The sequence below is a fragment of the Balaenoptera physalus genome (assembly GCF_965194825.1).
Source record: "Balaenoptera physalus genome assembly, chromosome: 11".
NCBI lineage: Eukaryota > Metazoa > Chordata > Mammalia > Artiodactyla > Balaenopteridae > Balaenoptera > Balaenoptera physalus.
The window spans coordinates 108,250,900-108,269,349 of NC_138896.1; the positions used below are offsets into that span (position 1 = coordinate 108,250,900).

Sequence of the window (18,450 nt, forward strand, 5' to 3'; positions counted from 1 at the left end):
TTACTCACATTTACCTTGCACCACACGTTTTGAGTGAGCCCTGAGGGCAGCCCTGTGGCCAGAGAGAGACCCTTCTTCCAAGAACAAGAGGTTCTGAGAGTCTGTGATGGACCAGGCTGCCACTTCAGGTAGTGAGCTCCCCATCTCTGGAGGCATTCAAACAGAGGCTGGCATGCTTGTCTGACTCAAGATGGGATTCCAGCGTCAGAGTCAGGTTTCCTTAAACCTACGAACCCCTGCTCAGTCTAGCAATGTCCTACAATGCGCAGTCCCTGTCAGCAACAGACTCTAGGCTTCTCCCCGCCAAGACAAGCCTGACATCCCCAGTTACAGATGGTCCCAAAGAGCTATAGCAGTTCTCTCTCCAGGTTGTAGGACTGGCCTTCGCCCTCATGTGTCATCCTCCGTGGCTCTTGTTGAGTGGGGCTAAGTGCCCCACTGCAGACACGACCCCAGGACGTGTCTGGCACCGAGTTCAGGACGCGCCAGCTGTGCCTGACGTTCAGTGCCCGATCCACCAGGGTCGCGTTTGCCCAGAAGGTATCCTGGAGGCGCCTTGGCCGCCAGGGTCTCTGCTTCCCCCCACCTCAGGCCCGTGCAGAGACCACTGCGGCTCCAGGTGGAATCGGGTTCTGGTTCCCTTTGCCTCTTCTGTAAAGTGCGGGAGGGATTTTTCACGGAGTGTTGACGGCCGATGACAGCTCCTCGCAGCTTTTCGGAGGGCTGTTTCTGAAGGACGTTTACACATTTCTATGGCATTTTCCAGCTGCTAATTAGCAGCATTCTCATTTCCCTTAATCACAGAGACAAGGAAGCCCACAACATTTCTTCAATTAGCTCAGAGAGAATTGTTTCTTTCCTACTGATACCCATTCGGAGGCAAGAATGGCTGGTGGGTGTGTGTCGGCTTCCAAGCGTCTCTGGAAGGGAGTCTGGCGCTCACGCACCGGGGCTGTGGTGGGGTGATTATGCCCACACCATGCACCCAGGGCTGTGCACGCTCCCACAGACCCAAACCCTCTGCAATGCACCTCTCTTTCCTTCTTGGCTAGTTTACACATGGGAGTGTTTACCTGATTTAAAATCAGGGTTTCTTTCTTCTCACCAGTTCTTTACATTTCAAAATAAGCCCTCCACGCAGAAGCTGTGTGATTATAAGAGCGGCGGCTGGGAAGCAACCTAGCGTGTGCTGAGCCCTCACGCCTTTCATTAACGCAAAACCCCCTGCAAAGGTGGGTGCCCATCACGTGCCAGGCCTGGCCCAGGCTCCAGGGATTCAGCGGGGAGCAGTCAGACAGGGCCTCTCTGGGTCCTGGGATGTGCGGCTGGTCACGGTGATGTTGTACCTCTGAGGAGGTGCATCAGAAGGGGGTCCTTCCTTGGGTTGGGGCAGGTGGTAAGTGGTAGCCGTGGGGCGTGAACTCGGGTGTGTCCCGCCTGCGGTGTGTTCGCCTGCGGGAAGCCTCCGGGCTGGCTGGGGCCCTTGGATGAAGTTTCTCATCTCAGTGTGACCCTGGTCATCCCCCACCAGCCTCAAGGGCGTCCACGTCTGCCGGGGGCACGGATCCCCACCCTCTCGCATGGCACGGCCTGGCCACCACGAGACATCGACGGGCACGCGTGGGAAATGGAAGTGGATGGTGCCAGCGATGTTCAGAAATATCCTCAGGGTCCTTGCTCTTCTATAGGTGCCACCTGTCAGGGAACAAGTGTGAAGTGTGATGGGCCCTGGGAAGCGAGGGGCCGTGATGACGCGGCGGCCCCTCGGGGCCTGGCGGGCGCAGGTGGACGGCGCGAGCAGAGCGGCCCCTGGCTCCACACATGGCATCTTAATGCACAATAACGCGTTCCGGTCTCCAAAGAGATGACAGGACTTCTCCTGGGCTCTCAGTGGGCACCTTTACCCCTTGGGAACGAGAATTCATGCTGGGCGTGGGTTTACCCACCTCCCCTCCTGCACATGCGTCCCCCACACGTCCGTCAGGAAGCAAGTGGGTCTGGAGCCTGGAGAAGGGGGGGGTGGTGACAGATACACGGTCGGGGAGGGGACAGGATCCCTCCCCCGCCACCCCCACCCCTGTGCCATCTGCTGGCCGGCACGTCCCCTCGCTTCCTCCAGTGGTTTGTCTCTGGAGTGACGGGTGGGCATGCCCTTAAAGCGCTGTTCATCGTCCAGTGGGCTGGCAGGAGCTGATGTGCGGACGGGCCACGTGGCCCTTTGGTGGGTGGCAGCCTGACGCCGTCTTCCGCTCCATCATCCGGAAGGCGCCTGGACGTCCAGCTGCTGGGAAATCAAGTGGAAAAGGAATCAATTTCCCCACCGTCATTTTTGTCTTCGTTTAAAATGCGCAAAGTGGCTCTTTTGAAGGAGAGAAAAAGAAGAAGAGAAAACGCCTCCGTGTACCCCCCGCACGGGTCTGGCCCTGTCGGTACAGCGAGCGCGTCATTTCTCTGCGTCATGAAGGACGTGCCGCTCCTGACAGCGGCAACTTTTGCAGGAGGATCAGATTAGAGCTCTCGCTTCTCCCTGTGATTTTTAAATGGGTTCTCTCTGGGGGATGTGCAATAGGCCAAGTGAATCGTCCTCTGCAAAACTGGAGCCCTGTGGCCTCCAGCCCCCAGTCCTCGGCGTATTTGATACCAGGCTGGCGTGGCCCTGGGTCAAACTACACAGCTGTTGTTCGGAGCGCCAGCGTGATTTCCACTCTGGAATCTTTATTAAGCGACTTGGGTCCTTGTGTGAAGTACCCTGGGCGCCCTTCGTCTGTGGACGTGCCTGTGAGCCCAGAGCTGCTGGCAGGGTTCTCAAGCTGCCAGCCCCTGCCGCCTCCCCTGTCCGACGGTTCCTTTCTGGCTGCTGGTGGCATCCAGCTCTGGGAAGTGGCTGAGTGTGGGAGAAGAAGCCCTAAACTGGGGGCTCGGGCACCGTGTTCCCTCCCCGGTGCCGCCCCTTCAAGGCTGGGTTCCCACGCTGGGTGGGCCTGTCTCCCCATGTGTTCACTGAAGGATGTGGACCAGAATCAGCACTTCCCAAATAGATGACGGTACCTGGGGTTTGCAGACCCCTTTTTCCAAAAATTCCCAAGCCTTGACAAAGCCAGGATTGAAGCTGAGCTGGTGGAAGTGCGGGTCTCCTTACGTTAACCGGCGACTTGGAGCTGTGACCCTGGATCTCAGTGTACTCGACACGCTGGGCGGGGGCCGAGTCTCGGCCAGGTGTGAGGCTCGGTCCTGAGGCTGCATTGGGGGAGAAGACAGCCTGGGGGGAGGACACACAGGCAGGTCTGCATCGAGTTGGAGTGAAGAGTGGTACAGCTGCAGCAGGAGAAGAGAGCAGAGGAGCGGAGGTCCCGACCTTCCGGATCAGGGGAGACTTTACCGAGGAGGGACACTTGAGTGGGACTGAGGGTGAGTGGGAGCCAGCAGGTGGACACAGGAGGAGGACAAGCCCCCAGATCTCAAAGGTGGACTGTGCAGCCCTGAGGCGGGTAGACAGGCGCCAGCTGGCTGGAGTGTGATGGCCCTGGGGGAGGGTGTTTTGTGGTGAAACCAGAGCCCTGGGCAGGGGCCAGATCGTGCCAGGTTCTTATAGGATGTGTTAAGGATGTGGGCTTACTCTGGGCAGCCTTTGAAGGCTTCTAACCTGGGTGCAATGGGATAGTATTTGGTTGTCTCCTGACGTTTTTCCCCCACAGGTTCTTGATATTGAAACTGTAGCTTTGCCAACACTGAGCAGTTCACTGTACCCACCGCCCATCTCCCAACCCCAGTGAATATAAGACCACAAATCTCAGGCAGCAAAGCCAGGGCCAGGTAGAGATGGGAGGCAGCTGTGGGGCCCACCCACTAGCTCCATGACATGCCTCCACCTGCCCAGCCCCCAAGACCACTCAGTTGAGATGCACGCCTAAGCAATATGACAAATTACTGTGAGTCCATCCCCAACATGAGAGAGTGGTGATGATGCAGTTTGTCTAGGGAGAGACTCTTCTGAAGGTGGGATCCCTGGAAGGAGGTAGAGAGAGAAGACTTAAAGGGGGCCTTTGGCAGTGAAAGCGTGGAAAACAGGAGCTTAGATGAATTCCTGCACTCCGAACATTTTATGAGGGCTCTACTGCAAACACAGCAGAGGCAGAGGTGAATGTGGGGATGGGCAAGATTCAGAGAGCTCTCACTGAAGACTTGGTGGCCTCCTCGGCCCGTTCCCAGGTTCTGAGAGTCTGTGGGTTCAGATTAGGATTTCTCAGTGAGAGCTTCATTTGGAAAGCAGTGGTCTCACACTCTACCAGCCCCTGACTTGCAGTTTCACAGGAGACCCCATGGGATGCTCTTCTCTTATGGGAGCTGCAGGGGCAGGTGGCCTGGACAGGAGATATGGAATCCTGGGCGTGAGTCCTCACTCCGCCAAGCTCTGACCACCCCCACCTTGAAGCAGCTTCCATTTTCTTCTCTGTAAATTGTGCAAAGTTGAAATAAAGGCTCTCTGAAATCTATCCTGGCACTAACATTTTACATCCCAAGCCCCTCCCCTGGCTGGCAGTGGGTGCTCATGATGAGGGGTGGGCAGGGCAACATTAGGGTTTTCCAAGCCCTGGTCCCCGGTCTCTGAGAGACATTGTCCCACGGGCGATAGGCTGCTGCCGTGAGCAGCTGTGTAACCACACCCACCTCCGACCTTGCAGGTACGCCCTTTGCTCCCGGGCACCTCAACCATCATGATCCACGACTTGTGCTTAGCCTTCCCGGCCCCGGCCAAGGCTGACGTTTATGTCTCGGACATTCAGGAGCTGTACATCCGCGTGGTGGACAAGGTCAGTGTCAACTTCCCGATATGGCTCCCTCCCTGCGGAAGCCAGGAGAACGATGGGGGTTCAGGGGGTGTTTTCCTCGTGTCCACCTGCAGCTCGCAGTGCTATTTCGCCCAGCATTCTGGGCTCAGTGCAGAGTGGCCTCCGAGGGTATCCGTCTTCATCTCAGTTGACACCTGTAAAACCTGGCTGTAAATCCCGCTGGAAGTTGTTCCCACGTTAGCTCCAGCTTCGGAATTCCTGTCCTCTGACTGGTGCAAGTTACTAACCAGCCCGGTACATGCATTGCTGAATGTGAATTTTCTCCCCAGTATGTACGTTTTGGATTCTCAGAAATTTCAGTGGCAAATGAATAAGATGTACTAATGCCAAGTCCTCTTGCAAAATGAATACGTAATAGATCTAGGCTTTTCTTTAACGTAAAGAGGGATTTTATATTACTCTAAATACTTGAAGTAACTGCAGTGAGGCTTAAAGAGGGATGCTGTCAGAGTCCTGTCTTCCTGGGGGGAGAGAATAGTTGGTAGTTAAAGGGGGACCTTCAAGCAACTTGGACTCCTTAAAAGTCAGTACTCTCAGGCTTCCCTGGTGGCGCAGTGGTTGAGAATCTGCCTGCTAATGCAGGGGACACGGGTTCGAGCCCTGGTCTGGGAAGATCCCACATGCCAAGGAGCAACTGGTCCCGTGAGCCACAACTACTGAGCCTGTGCATCTGGAGCTTGTGCTCCGCAACAAGAGAGGCCACGATAGTGAGAGGCCCGCGCACCGCGATGAAGAGTGGCCCCCGCTTGCCGCAACTAGAGAAAGCCCTTGCACAGAAACGAAGACCCAACACAGCCAAAAATAAATAAATAAATAAATAAATAATAATTAAAAAAATAAAGGAATTCCTTTAAAAAAAAAGGTCTTTTAAAAAAAAAAAAAAAAGTCAGTACTCTCTTAGCCTCAGGTAGTCCTCCTCTGATCTCATTTCCTCTGGTGATTTGCTTCCAGACTTGAGTTCTTTCACTAAGCATTTCTGACTCATGTTTCCCAAAGTTTTCACTATGTGTATTATGTGCCAGGTATGAACTCTTGGGTCAGTGAGCGCTTATTAAACCCCCACTGTTTGCCTGTTGCTATTCTAAGCTATGGATTATCTCTCTAACTAGATTGTCAGGTCTTTCTTTTTATTGGAGTATAGTTGATTTACAATGTTGTGTTAGTTTCTGGTGTACAGCAAAGTGATTCAGTTATACATACATATATTCTTTTTCAGATTCTTTTCCGTTATAGGTGATTATAAGATACTGAATATAGCCCCTGTGCTATACAGTAAATCCAGTTGTTTATCTGCTTTATACATAGTAGTGTGTATCTGTTAATCCTATACTTCTAATTTATCCCCCCCGCCTAAGATTGTTAGTTCTCTCAGAGTGGGATGTGTCATTTATTCATCGAAGTATCCCCGAGGCCTCTTGAATACAGAAAGCACGTAACCGATTTTCGTTTGTTGATGGGCTGGTAGTCTGAAGGTCAACTTGCGTCTGTGGGTTTGAGGTTGTTGATGCTTTTGCAGAGATCCGTAGGGTACCCCAGGTGGTGGCATTGGTCATTCGGAGGCCACCCCTGAGTCTCTGTCCCCCTTGATGTAGGTGGAGATTGGGAAGACGGTCAAGGCATATGTTCGCGTGCTGGACTTCCACAAGAAGCCTTTCCTGGCCAAGTACTTGGCCTTCATGGACCTGAAGCTCCGGGCAGCCTCCCAGATCGTCACGCTGGCGTGAGTCCTTGCAGGATCAGGGGTCAGAGGAGGGCATCTCAGGGCATTGCCGACAGGTCTGTCAGGGGGAGAAGTCCCAGCCCCTCCCTCTGTTCCAGGGCCCTCGACGAGGCCCCAGACGACTACACCGCCGTGTTCCGCGTCCACGGCGTGGCCATTGGCCAGACCAGTCTCACCGCAACCGTGACCGATAAGGCCGGACAGAGAATCAACTCAGCCCCACAGCAGATTGAGGTAAAGCTGTTCCTCTTCATGCTTCATGGCCTCGGCCCAGCCCCTGTCGCATGTTGGGGCTTTTTTGTGATAGGCTGGGTGTTTTAGGGGCAGCCCAGGAAGCCACGTGGAGGGGCCGTATTAATCTGCCCTACTGTGTCCTCTGATGAAAAGAGGGCCTTCACTGCTCCCGGGGACCTGGGGCCACAGGAGGGAGGGGGCTGGGTGACTTCACTCTCTCCGGGACGGAGGGGGCGTGGCGTGGCTCAGGGGAGGGGAGCGACTGCCGCACAGCAAGGGGGTGGCTGGGGAGGAGTGCGGACGGGTCTGCGCGCGTGTGCAGAGGTGCCCGTTGACAGTCGGGGCCTTAGAGGCGGTGCGCTCCTCGAGGGAACTCTGGGAGCAGCAGTTCCGGGTGCGGGAGCTCCAGGGCCCCGGCACCGTCTCAGCTGTGACGGGAGCCCCACAGCCGCCAGGGCCAGGAAGTCGTGTCCAGGTTTATTCTTCGGCAGCACTACACTGGTCCTGCCCCCTCCTCCACCGTCTCGGCCACATAGGGCCGGTGGGCTTGGTGTTGGCAGATGCGATCGGTGCTTCTAGATGGCAGTGCACCTTTCTTCTCCTGCTGGGAAGAAAGTCCTGTCTGCCTATAAATGGCACAGCCCTACGGAGACCACTCCTCACGCACAAGGCAGCCCCGGGCCGACTGGCACACCTTAGGGCAGAGCAGGGGTTGTAGGGGTACAGGAGGAGGACATGGGGGCTTTGCCCTGCTGCAGAGACGGGGACATCCTCGTCCCTGCCCCTCGAATCCCGCTTTCCTCCTCTGGAAAACGTTGAGGCCGTCGTAGTAGAGAACTATTCTAAGGCAATTAGTCAGTAGAAATCTGGAGACATTTAGTGGAAGAGGCAACCTTCCAAGGAGGAGTTGGGGAAATCTCGAAAGCAGTGGGTTGGAAGCTTGGACGTGTGTCAGATCTCGTGGGGACTTGTTGAAACACATCGCAGGACCCCACCTCTGACTGGCAGGTCCGGGGCAGGCCAGGGAGCGGGCATTTCTACAGTTCCCAGGTGGCTTCCACAGGAGCAGGTCACGGCCCTGAGAACCGCAGATCCTCGGGCCCAGGGGTGGGATGAGGTCTCGTGGGGACTGCTCGGGCTCCCCCAGGGTTGGCCGGGACCCCAGGAGCTCGCCGGCGCCCCCTTCAGAGGAGTGATGTCTGTGCACCGTGCTTCTCTGGAATTGAATGTGATTGTGTCCGGCTACAGGAGCTTGGAACACAACGGGCCCCTTTCTCCCTTGTGTCTCCACACCCAGGTCTTTCCCCCGTTTAGGTTGATACCCAGGAAGGTGACGCTGATTATCGGGGCCACGATGCAGGTAGGAACCAAAGGCTATGCCCTCGCCCCACCCCCACTCGCGGCCGGGCTCTGGCCGTGTCCCCTGCCTGGGGCTTCAGAACGGGCTGTGGAGAGTGCTGGGGTGTTGGCACCCTTGCCCCTGAGGGTGAGGCGTGGGCCGGCCGGGGGACGGGCTGACGGGCGCTGCTCTTCTCCCTCCAGATCACCTCCGAGGGCGGCCCCCAGCCTCAGTCCAACATCCTCTTCTCCATCAGCAACGAGAGCGTGGCGCTGGTGGGCGGCGCCGGGCTGGTGCGAGGCCTCGCCGTGGGCCACGGCGCCGTGTCGGGGGTCGTGCAGGCCGTGGATGCCGAGAGCGGCAGGCTCGTCGTCGTGTCGCAGGTAAGCGCGTGGGCTGCACCGCGGCGGGCACCTTCCGAAGCCGCCCTGGACACAGCCTCTGGGGTGAGGCTCACCGCTCCCCAGGCAGCTGGCGGGGTTGGTGACCTGGGCTGGGAGGAAGCCCTGCCTGCTGGGCTGGGGCTCTTGCCAAGGGCCACCCTCTCCCAGGGTCTTGCTTCTGCCCTCTGAGCCCAAGCCCCTGCCTGTCACCTACCCCCACCAGGGCCAGCCCTGCACTCGCACCCCCGAGGTTGCCCTCCTCCTGACTGAGGCTCCCCAGCTGCTCCTTAAGGGGCAGGGTCCCCAAGCCCCACGCCCTGGGGACATTCCAGTGCAGGCTGACAGTAGCCGTTGTGACAGCACACTCTGCTTTACGTGCCTCCCCGAGTCCTCTCCGGACCCTCTGCTCTGCCCGTGTGCAGGTGATGGGCCCGAGGGACGGGCTAGCGGCCCACGGCCGCCACACGGCTGCTCTAGGACCGGACCTCGTATCGCCAGCATCAGAGCCCTCCCGCCTTCAGGTCTTCTCTTCCAGCTGGGCTTGGAGATGTTCTCCTAGCAGAGTTGGGCTGCTCTAGGCTCTGACACACTTGTTGGGTTATGGTGTATGTTTTTGGAGGCATGTGCTGACTTGGCTGCTGTGCACGAGGGTAACTGGACACCAGTAGTGTCTCAGACCTGGATTTATATTTCCAGGAGAGAAAGAAAGCCTGAGTCATCCGCCAGTATCTTTGCTCAGCTAGAAGTAAAGTCATCTCCCCCGCCTCCCTGCTGGAGTGGGGGACATTTCCTGACCAATTTCCTGGGCCAGCAGAGATGCTGGAGGCCGACTCAGGGGAAGCCTCCCCCAGGAGGGTCCCCCTGCCCCATATCGGTGGCACTGACTCCAAGCAGGTGAAAGCAGGGGTCTCTAAGTCTGATCGCTTCTGTCTTCCCCAGGGGCAGGCACTTCCGTGGGCCTCTGGGAAGGACAGGGCAGAGCATGCCCCCCTCCTGAGAAGAGCTCAGGGTGCTTGGATTCTGCCCCGTGCCCTTGGCCTGCTGTGACTTGCAGGAGCATCAGCTTGGTGGTCAGGCCATGCTGGAACCCCGGCTCGAAGAGGGCGTTTTGTCCTGGGTGGTGTGACTGGCGACGGGAACTGGGCCCCTGACGGTGGTCCAGGAGCACCGCTGAGTTAGGAGCACCTGAACACACAGCTCTGGGCGCTGGGACCCCCCTGGAGCGGGTGGGGCTGACTTTGACCCGACACTGAGTGCATCGATTTACTCCTTTCCCAGCAGTTCCACTCTCTCTCCAAGTATCCCGCTTACGCCGCAAAGTCCTTTTGAATCACTGGGTGGATACTTCAAGTTTACCTATCTATTTTATAAAGACAAGAAAACACTGGGCATGTGAGAGTAAAATTAAGGACCAAGGAGGCCCTGCTTTGTTTCACTCTAAAGAAAGGGTTGCGGCCTCAGGAACGGGCTTGTTTTTCTCCTCCTGGGGGCCCGCGTGGCTGACACAGCAACCGGCTGGAGATTGGTCCGGAGGACACAAGGCCATGCAGTCCCTCCTGGCCACCCTCCTCTCTAGGCGGACCTCACTGGGCCACCTCTCTGCGTCTCCCATCGGGCAGGCTGGGAGGGGCCGGGGGAAGGCCGCGGTGCCGCTTGGTAGATGGAAAGGCTGCACCGCCAGCGCCATCTGAAAGGCGTCTCCTTGAGCCCAGGCAGGCGGGGGCTCAGCCTGAGGCCCTGAGGTCCGCGTGTCCCAGAAGGGTATGCGACTCTGGTCGGAAGCTCACGGTTCCATCTGTGCAATTCAGCTCACCCTAAGAATCAGCTCCCAAAGCCGAGGAATAGTCCAGGACTAGCAAGAGAAGACAGCAGTGAGAAGGATGAAGAGAAGGAAGGGAAGGGATGCTAGTTGGGCACCTACTATGTGCCAGGAGTTAGCCCAGGTCACAAGGCACAGGAGATGGGCTCACCTGAGTGTCTGTAAAAAGGGCTTAAGGGTTTTAGTAGCCTAGGTTCAGCGTGTGTCAGCAGCACTACAAAGAAGCCAGTAGAGTTAGTCTTTGGCCAAATTAACAGGAGTATAGAATTCAGAATGAAGGAGGATATAAAGTCTATTCTAATCACACTCTCCCTGGCTCCTGCATTTGTCCCGGTACTCTGCTCAGAGACAGACAGGCTGGATTTGGGGTTGGGAGGTCTGGAGACCTGTCCTGTGAGGGCTGCCTGGCCTAGAGAGGAACAGTCCCTGGTCAGTGTCCCTGAGTCTCTGCAGTGCTGACCTGGAGCACCTGGATCGGACAGGTCTGTAGGCTCAGAGGACCAGGCTGGCACCCCCAGGGGCAGGGAAGAGGCAGCAGCCGCGTCCACGTGGGGCGAGCCACCCACAAAGCCAGGCCTCCTAGGGAAGAGGAACATCATGGGTGCCTTCTGGCCACGTGACTCTAAGCTGGCCTTGGCAGGAGCCTCCTTCCTTGGGGAGGGGTGTCCCTTCCCGAAACTCCCGTCAGTAGCGCATAGCCCCTACCCACAGTCAGCCTGAGCCCCAAAGCCCTTTTCCTAGGATCTCGTGGAGGTGGAGGTCTTGCTGCTCCAGGCTGTGAGGATCCGCGCCCCCATCACTCGGATGAGGACGGGGACCCAGGTGAGGCGGGAACCTCTCCAGGCCCTCCTGGCTGAGCTCTCGGAGCAGCCTCTTGGCAGGGGTCAGGCCCTGAGATCTGCTTCAGGATGAGCTTGGGGCTGCTGGCCGGACGCTCTTCCCTCTGCTGGGACAGTTCTCCATGCCCTTCACCTGCTGGACCCTGTTTACCCGGGGGTCCAGCTTCACTCCCCTGCCTTTCCTGCTGCAGCCCAAAGCCTCCCTGCCATCCTCCCCAACGGCGCCATCTCCTCTTACACACGGCGCTTACGCCTGTCGCCCCGTGTGGGTGCCGTCAGCAGGTGATGCCTGTGTCTCCACCAGTCTGTCGCCTTCCCGCACCTAGAATAGCACCTGGCACCTCGCAGGAGCCAGTGTTTGGACGGTGCGTACCTTTCTCGGTGCTTTCTGTGTATTAGTCCACACGGTGCACAGAACAGCCCCGAGAGGTAGCTCCGGGGTCACGTCCGTGTCACAGAAGAGGAGGTGCGCACGTGGCAGGCTTCGGGCGTCTGCACAGCTAGTACGCGGCGGGACGGGGCGCCGACCCCAGCCTGGCTCAGGTCCGTCCCTGCCTTTCGCTGCATCACCTCCACGTGCTCCCTCTGGTCGGCACGCGGTCGATTCAGGTTGTAGGAGAGTGAGTCCACCCCTCGTGAGCAGGGACCCCCGCTAGACTGAGAAAGAGGGGAGCAGGGTAAGCTCTGCGGCGGGGGCTGGGGGCGCTGCAGGTGTCCCAGAGCTCGAGGCGGTCATTTAGGAATGGGGTCTCCCGGCCGAGCTGCGACAGCCCGCGGCTCAAGAAGGACGGGAGGGGCGGGGCTGGCGCTGTGTTCTGCTTGGTCCTTTGCTGTTTCCTCAGGCCTCCCGGGACCTGTGCTGCGCCTGCCGCTGGTTAGGAAGGAATTGGGTGCGGCTCCCGTTGCCCCGTGGGGACGGGGAAGCACCCGGCGATGGGCAGCAGCTCAGGCAGTGCCCCGGAGCGTCCGGGGGGTGGGGCTCCGGCCGCTGGACCCCGGCGGTCACGGGCCTGGCTTCTCCCCACAGATGCCTGTCTACGTCACCGGGATCACCAACAACCAGAACCCTTTCTCCTTCGGCAATGCCGTGCCGGGCCTGACCTTCCACTGGTCTGTCACCAAGCGAGACATCCTGGACGTCTGGGGGCGGCACCACGAGGTACCCACCCTCCCGGCGTCCCCCGACTCCACACCAGACGGTGTTGGGGTGGGAGGGTTCTCACCACGTGTCTGCGCTTCACGCCCTCTCGCGGCTCCCCGACTCCTCCCAAGGCTGCGGCCACACTCTCCCTCCCCGGTGTCCCTCCCGGCCTCTCAGTCTTGCTCGTGTCCAGGAACCCGGCCGCCCAGCTCCCCCCTCGCGGTTCCCAGGACAGTCCGCAGCCTTTTCATTTTAAGCACATTCTTGCCGACCAGCCGCGCTGCACAGGGGCTTAGTGACCCGCTAGCGGAAGGCAGCAAAAACGACAGCCTGGTGGGGACGTCACAGAAGTTCCAGAACGTCTCGGGGTCCTGGTCGGGGTCCCCAGTCTGTAGCTTCTGACCCCCTTTCCGAGATGACGCCTGGCAGCCCTGGGGTTTTCTCCAGGTTTATCCCAGGACCCCACCCCTCTCCCCTTAGGCCTCCCTAGGGGGTCCACGGCCCCTCCCTAAGTCTCAGCGGGAGAGAACGTGCTGCCCCCGTTTGTATGAGCTGGAGCCCATGCGTGAGGAGGGGGGACGCGCCCGGGGTCGCCCAGCCAGTGGGCTATGGGCCGGGTGCCGGCCCTGGTGACTACAGGCTGCCACCCCGGGTGGGCCTTGGTCACCCAGGACCCGAGTGGGGTTGGTGCTGGGGGTTTCTTCTTGTCTTATCCGTGGACAGGGGGGGAGGGGGCCGGGCATGGGATGGGGGTCTCCTGGAGGCTGCCTGAAGCTCATCTAGTGCAGGACGAGGGCCTCCCCCCGACCCTGTGGGACCAGAGTCCTGTCCCCAGACTGTTCCCGTGGTACCGGGACGTGTGACTTTTTCACAGATAGCCCGCGACGGGGGCTCTGGGGGGGAACACCCCAAGTCCAACATCTTCTTGGTGCTTCGTCTGACCCCCCGCACGGTCAAGGCTCTGAGAAGTCCTGTGTGAGAACGCGGGTTGGCCTAGCCTCTTCCACAGGCCCCTGTGAACAACGTGAATCGCAGCACTCGTGCTGGGGTGGCCACGGGCTGCAGCCCCCAGTTAGCAGGTCCTGACGGGGCGGGAAGGCAGCAGGGTGAGAGCAGGCAGGCAGTGCAGGGAGTCTGGGGCTCCTGTCCGGCTCTGCCCTCTGGGGACACTTTTGACATCTGTCGCAGGCATCGCTCCGGCTGCCGTCGCAGTACAACTTTGCCATGAACGTGCACGGCCGGGTGAAGGGCCGCACCGGGCTGAGGGTGGTGGTCAAGGCCCTGGACCCCACAGCCGGGCAGCTGCTGGGCCTCGCCAAAGAGCTCTCTGACGAGATCCAAATCCAGGTAAAGGACAGGTGGGCAGAAGCCACCGTTAGCGGGAGAGCAAAGGCCAACCCAGCAGCCCTGCTCCTCCCAGGGGGCCGTGTGGGCACATGTCAGGGGGCTGGGGGCTGGGGCTGGGGGTATGAGGTGCTGTGGGAGCCTGAGATGGGGTGACCCAGGGCTTCACAGAGAGGGGGACGTTTCAGGATAGGGGGGCCTGGCATGTGCACAGGGCTGAAGGTCTGAAGTAGCCTGATGTGCTCCCAGAATAGCAGATAGTTCTGAGCTCAGAGCCTGGGGTGCCTTCTGGGGGAAAAAGGCTGGAAAATTGTCTGAGCCGGGCATTCATTTAGTTGTCCGTATATTTCACAAACATGAGGTGTGCTTAGCAGAAGCAGACACAGTCTCCCCACTTCCCAGGCCGGCTCCCACAAAGCCTGCAGGGCAGGAGCTGCAGGCATGGCTGCCCTAGATGAGCCCGCAGCCCCGGAGGTGAAGTGCCCCTGCAGGTCCCAGGGAGCAGGCGGCAGAGGGTCCTGAAAGGCCTCGAGGGATGTGCCCTGGAAGTCAGAGGGTGCGACCCATCGTTCACTGATGGAAACCGAGCCTCAGGACGGGAGGCGGCCTGCTCAGAGCCCCTCGAGGGGGCACCCAGCAGGACTCGGACCAGGCAGGACCAGAGCCCAGCCACCCCTGTCCAGCCCAGGGCTCGACCCACGTCTCTCTCTACCACCCCTGCCCCCTCTGGGCCCCTCTGTAAAAACAATGAAGAGCATTTTTAGCTTCAGGGACCCCATCCTGCTAATCTGGGACTCAGTAATGTCTGGGTTCCCCTAAATTGCAAAGAAAAACTGATAGCAGCCCCTAAGTATCATGAGAAAAGAAATGGGTTCAAGCTCCCTCTTCAGGAAGGAGCAAACCATTTCTAAACCAGGCACATACCTCATTAGGGGCAAAGAAGCAGATTTCAAAGAGAGAAACACCTGTCTGCCAACCCCTTTCACCCCTGCCTGCACATGCACACACAGGCACACACACATACACACAAACACAGACACATACACACACACAGACACATACACAAACACACAGGCGCACACACACACACACAAACACACAGACACAGACACGCACACATACACACACACACATAGACACACAGACACAGACAAATACACACATAGAAACACACAAATACTTGCTCTTCCTAGCTGAAAACAAAACGAAGCAAGTTCTGATACCTATCCTGAAATTAAAGACAGGGCTTTGCAGCTGCCAAATTCCGTGACCTCGGTCAGGTCATCTAACACCTCTGTGCCTCGGTGTCCCTGGCTGACAGCAGATGGGTTTTGAGCACATCGGAAACTTAGAGACGCTGGATCCAGCCCACAGAGGTGTTTCATTTGGCTCATTCAGTGCTTTGAAACAATTTTTATTTGTTGCCAACATTTAAAAATAGGAGGATTTTGTCTAAAAGCCCAGTATGAATACATGGCATGATGCCACACGGCAAAACCAGCAAGAGATAAGGGCCAGCCTCCCATTGATAGAGAGGTGCCCCCCAGTATCACAGGCCCCCCCAGCCCCCGTCGTCTCCCTGGCACCGAGGCCGTTCCCCGTGGTGCTGGCAATGGTGCTTTTCTGCCGGTCACATAACAGGAGAGGAAGGTCCCCCTTGTACCTTCATCTCCATCTCTAGAGGGACCACAGAGGTCCATGCCTAAGAAAAGTGGGAGGGGATCTGTCTGTCCGTGTATTTCCTGCGAGATACGGAATCAGTGAGGCAGCTTCACTCTGGATGCCGCCTGCCTGGCGGGAGTGCTCACGTGACTCCAGAACCCGGTCTGGCTCCCAAGGCCGTGCCCCGTGCCCTGTTAGGAAGCACTGCCACTCCATGGTGTCGCACGCATCCCCCAGCTCTGTGAGACAAGCGTGGCAAGGATGATTACTTCTAGACCCTTTTTACAGATGAGGAAATCGAGGTTGAGTGTATGGTCAGGACATGGCGGTGCTCGGAGGGAGGGGAGTCAGGCCAGTCTCCTCTTGGAAAATCATCTGTCAGTTCAGATGATTTTAGACACAGGCCCTTAGGAGCGTCCAGCTGGTCTGATCGGATCAGAAGCCAGCGGGGAGCCAAAGCTGTGCTTGGCATCTAGGCTCGGATGGCCTGAGGGTCCCTGGAGATAGGTGCCTGAAGGGTGCTGGGCGCGTCAGGCTGCGTGCCGAGAGGGGTCTGGAGCCCCCGGGAAGGGCTGCCTCCGTGGCAGGATTAGAGTCCATCCGACATCATCGGGTTTATCGGCTGCTGGCCTGAGGTCTCCAGGCGCCCCGTGCCAGTTCTGTGCGGATCCTGCCGGAGCCTGGCAGGATAGAGGGTGAGAGGCGGGGCTGAGCGGGTGCATCTGGGAGGGGCACGTAAGGAGCAGCGTGTGTCTCTGAGGGGAATTTAGAGCTTTCTCCAGGCTCAGCCCTGGCAGCATGACCGAGCAGGACCCTGGGCCCTGTCACTCTGCCGCCTCCCACACACATATGTCCCGAGAGCTCGGGGGCGGCCCGTGCTTCCGTGAAGCGGCCCCAGGGGCTTTACCAGCGCACCTGCTCCTCCTCATCGTGCCTTCGGCCTCTTGAAGCTCAGCCCTCGCCACCGCATCACCAGCTGCGTAACAGGTGCTGGCACCGGGCTCTCTCACCCCTGGGAGACAAGCAGACCCTGGACGTGGTTCCAGGGATCACAGGAAACAAAACTCACCCTCTCTTCCAGGTGTTTGAAAAGCTGCGGCTGCTGAACCCCGAAATAGAAGCAGAACACGTGTTAATGTCACCCAACTCATTTGTCAAGCTCCAGACAAACAGGTACGTCACTCAACGCGGCTTCGTCCAGGTTGCGAAGCTGTGCTCACATCCGACGGCTCGTTTGCCAAAGTCGTCAGGAGCCGTGGGTGCCTCGGGCGAGCTGCACCTCCCTCCTGGTGTCGCGCTGGAAGCCGGTGCCACCTCTGCCCTCCTCCCCGTCACCGGGGACGTCCCCTGCCCGTCTGCAGCATCTCCCCGTGGGTCCCTCTTCTCCCTGTGGCCCAGAACCTCTCATGCTTTCTGCGGACATCCACTGCTTCAAAGGGGGAAAAGTGCCAGCTTGGAGGTGTTCAATTTCTCAAATGCCCCTGTGTCTTTAAGACTTGCTGTTCGGTGTAGTCTAGGAGCTGGGGCGTCACCTGGGGGCTCGTGAAAATGTGGATCTCGGCCCCTGCTGGGTGGTGGGGACATGCATGAACGCAGAGAAGCGGGGTTTTGAAGCCTGCCTGCAAACCTGCCTCCTGCCCGGCATTCTAAGACGATGCTTTGGGTAGTGATGCCTTGTGTGTGAACTGCGGGTGCAAAGTTGGGCATTGTAAGGACCACTGGAGAAACACACACACGTGGGGGACACGCAGCCAAAAGTGTCACCTCCCGGCTCCGTGCAGGGCTCTAAGTCAGAGGTGGGTGACAGCCGTGCCCTTGAGGAGTCCAGTGGGAAAGAGGGCAGTGTAGAGAGAAGGGCTGTAATGAAACGAGGTACAATGTTGAAGCCACAGCCCAAAGGAAGGCCTTCCATGCGAGGATTCGGGGAGGCACACCCCCAGTGGAGATGCTGGAGCTGGGACTTAAAGGATGCATAGGAGGTTAAGAGGCTGGAGTTGATGAGGGGGGAGAAATTTGAGGCAGAAGCAATGACATATGCTTAAAGTCATCTGCAGAGGGTTTGTGGGGCGGCGGCACAGAGAGAGGGTGAGAGGGGGCCAGGCCTGGGAGGCTTTTCCTTCCTTTCTTTCCTTATAACATCAATGAATATGTAAAAGAGCATAAAATACTGCATAATTTGTCTCCTCCTCAGTGCATATTATCAGTAGTTTTCCAAACCACATTCTTAGCAAGTGGCCCATTTTTATCCAGTTACTGGCCCTTGGAAATAGGACAGGGCAGGGCCATAACTCCCATTTCACAGTTGAGGAAGCCGAGGCCGAGAGAGGGGACACACGTGCCTAAAGATGCACAGTTGTTAGCGGGCTGTTGGGTCTGCCTTTGAGCTCCATCCGGCTCTAAGCCCCACCCTCTTCCCGCTGCACCAGGCTGCCTTATTTCAGCAAACTGAAGACAGTTTACCATGGAAGGGTCTTTGACAGCAAGTATCTGTGCTGCTGATGGGACCCTCAGCTCCCGCATCCTTCCCTCCCACTGACCGGCTCGTGGAAGGTGCCGCTCTCCTTGGAACCCTTGGTTTTCCAAATTAGGTTTCCTGTTGGCAACTGAAGAGCTGCAGCAGGCTGTGCACGGGGGCCTGGTGCACGGCGGGGCTGAGATTGGGCCTCTTCTCCCGGGAGCAGTGGCTCTCCCGAACCCCGGGCCCCTTGCTGTGACACTCCTGCTGTCTGTGAACACTGGTCTGGTTTGTTTTCCGAAGGGATGGCGCCGCCTCTCTGAGCTATCGTGTCCTGGACGGACCTGAGAAGGTTCCCATCGTGCACGTTGATGAGAAAGGCTCCCTGGTGTCGGGGTCCATAATCGGGACATCCACGGTTGAAGTGACTGCCCAAGAGGCTTTTGGGGCCAACCAGACCATCATCGTGGCTGTCAAGGTAGGATCACGTCCGCCTCCTTTTTGGAGTAATAAAATCAGCAGTACTGTTTTCCCCTTGCAGGTGTATAAGTGAATATACTCACCTTCCAGCCAAGAAATTGTCTGGAAGAGTTTATTAAAGGCCCTAGGTGAGAAGCTGCAGCATCTTCTGGGGGTCGGAGCCGAAGATCCTTGGAGATGATTG

At 58.1% G+C, this 18,450-nt stretch overlaps 1 protein-coding gene across 1 annotated transcript in view; it reads left to right on the top strand.

Moving 5' to 3' along the window:
* NUP210 (nucleoporin 210) overlaps window positions 1–18,450 on the top strand; it is a 105,080-nt gene that overhangs the window by 72,120 nt on the left and 14,510 nt on the right. The window contains exons 21-30 of the mRNA XM_082414049.1: window positions 4,683–4,811; window positions 6,443–6,570; window positions 6,669–6,804; window positions 8,102–8,164; window positions 8,347–8,526; window positions 11,087–11,167; window positions 12,212–12,343; window positions 13,514–13,672; window positions 16,413–16,504; window positions 18,090–18,264. Coding sequence (XP_082270175.1) covers window positions 4,683–4,811; window positions 6,443–6,570; window positions 6,669–6,804; window positions 8,102–8,164; window positions 8,347–8,526; window positions 11,087–11,167; window positions 12,212–12,343; window positions 13,514–13,672; window positions 16,413–16,504; window positions 18,090–18,264 — 1,275 coding nt within the window. The remainder of the gene's footprint in view (window positions 1–4,682; window positions 4,812–6,442; window positions 6,571–6,668; window positions 6,805–8,101; window positions 8,165–8,346; window positions 8,527–11,086; window positions 11,168–12,211; window positions 12,344–13,513; window positions 13,673–16,412; window positions 16,505–18,089; window positions 18,265–18,450) is intronic.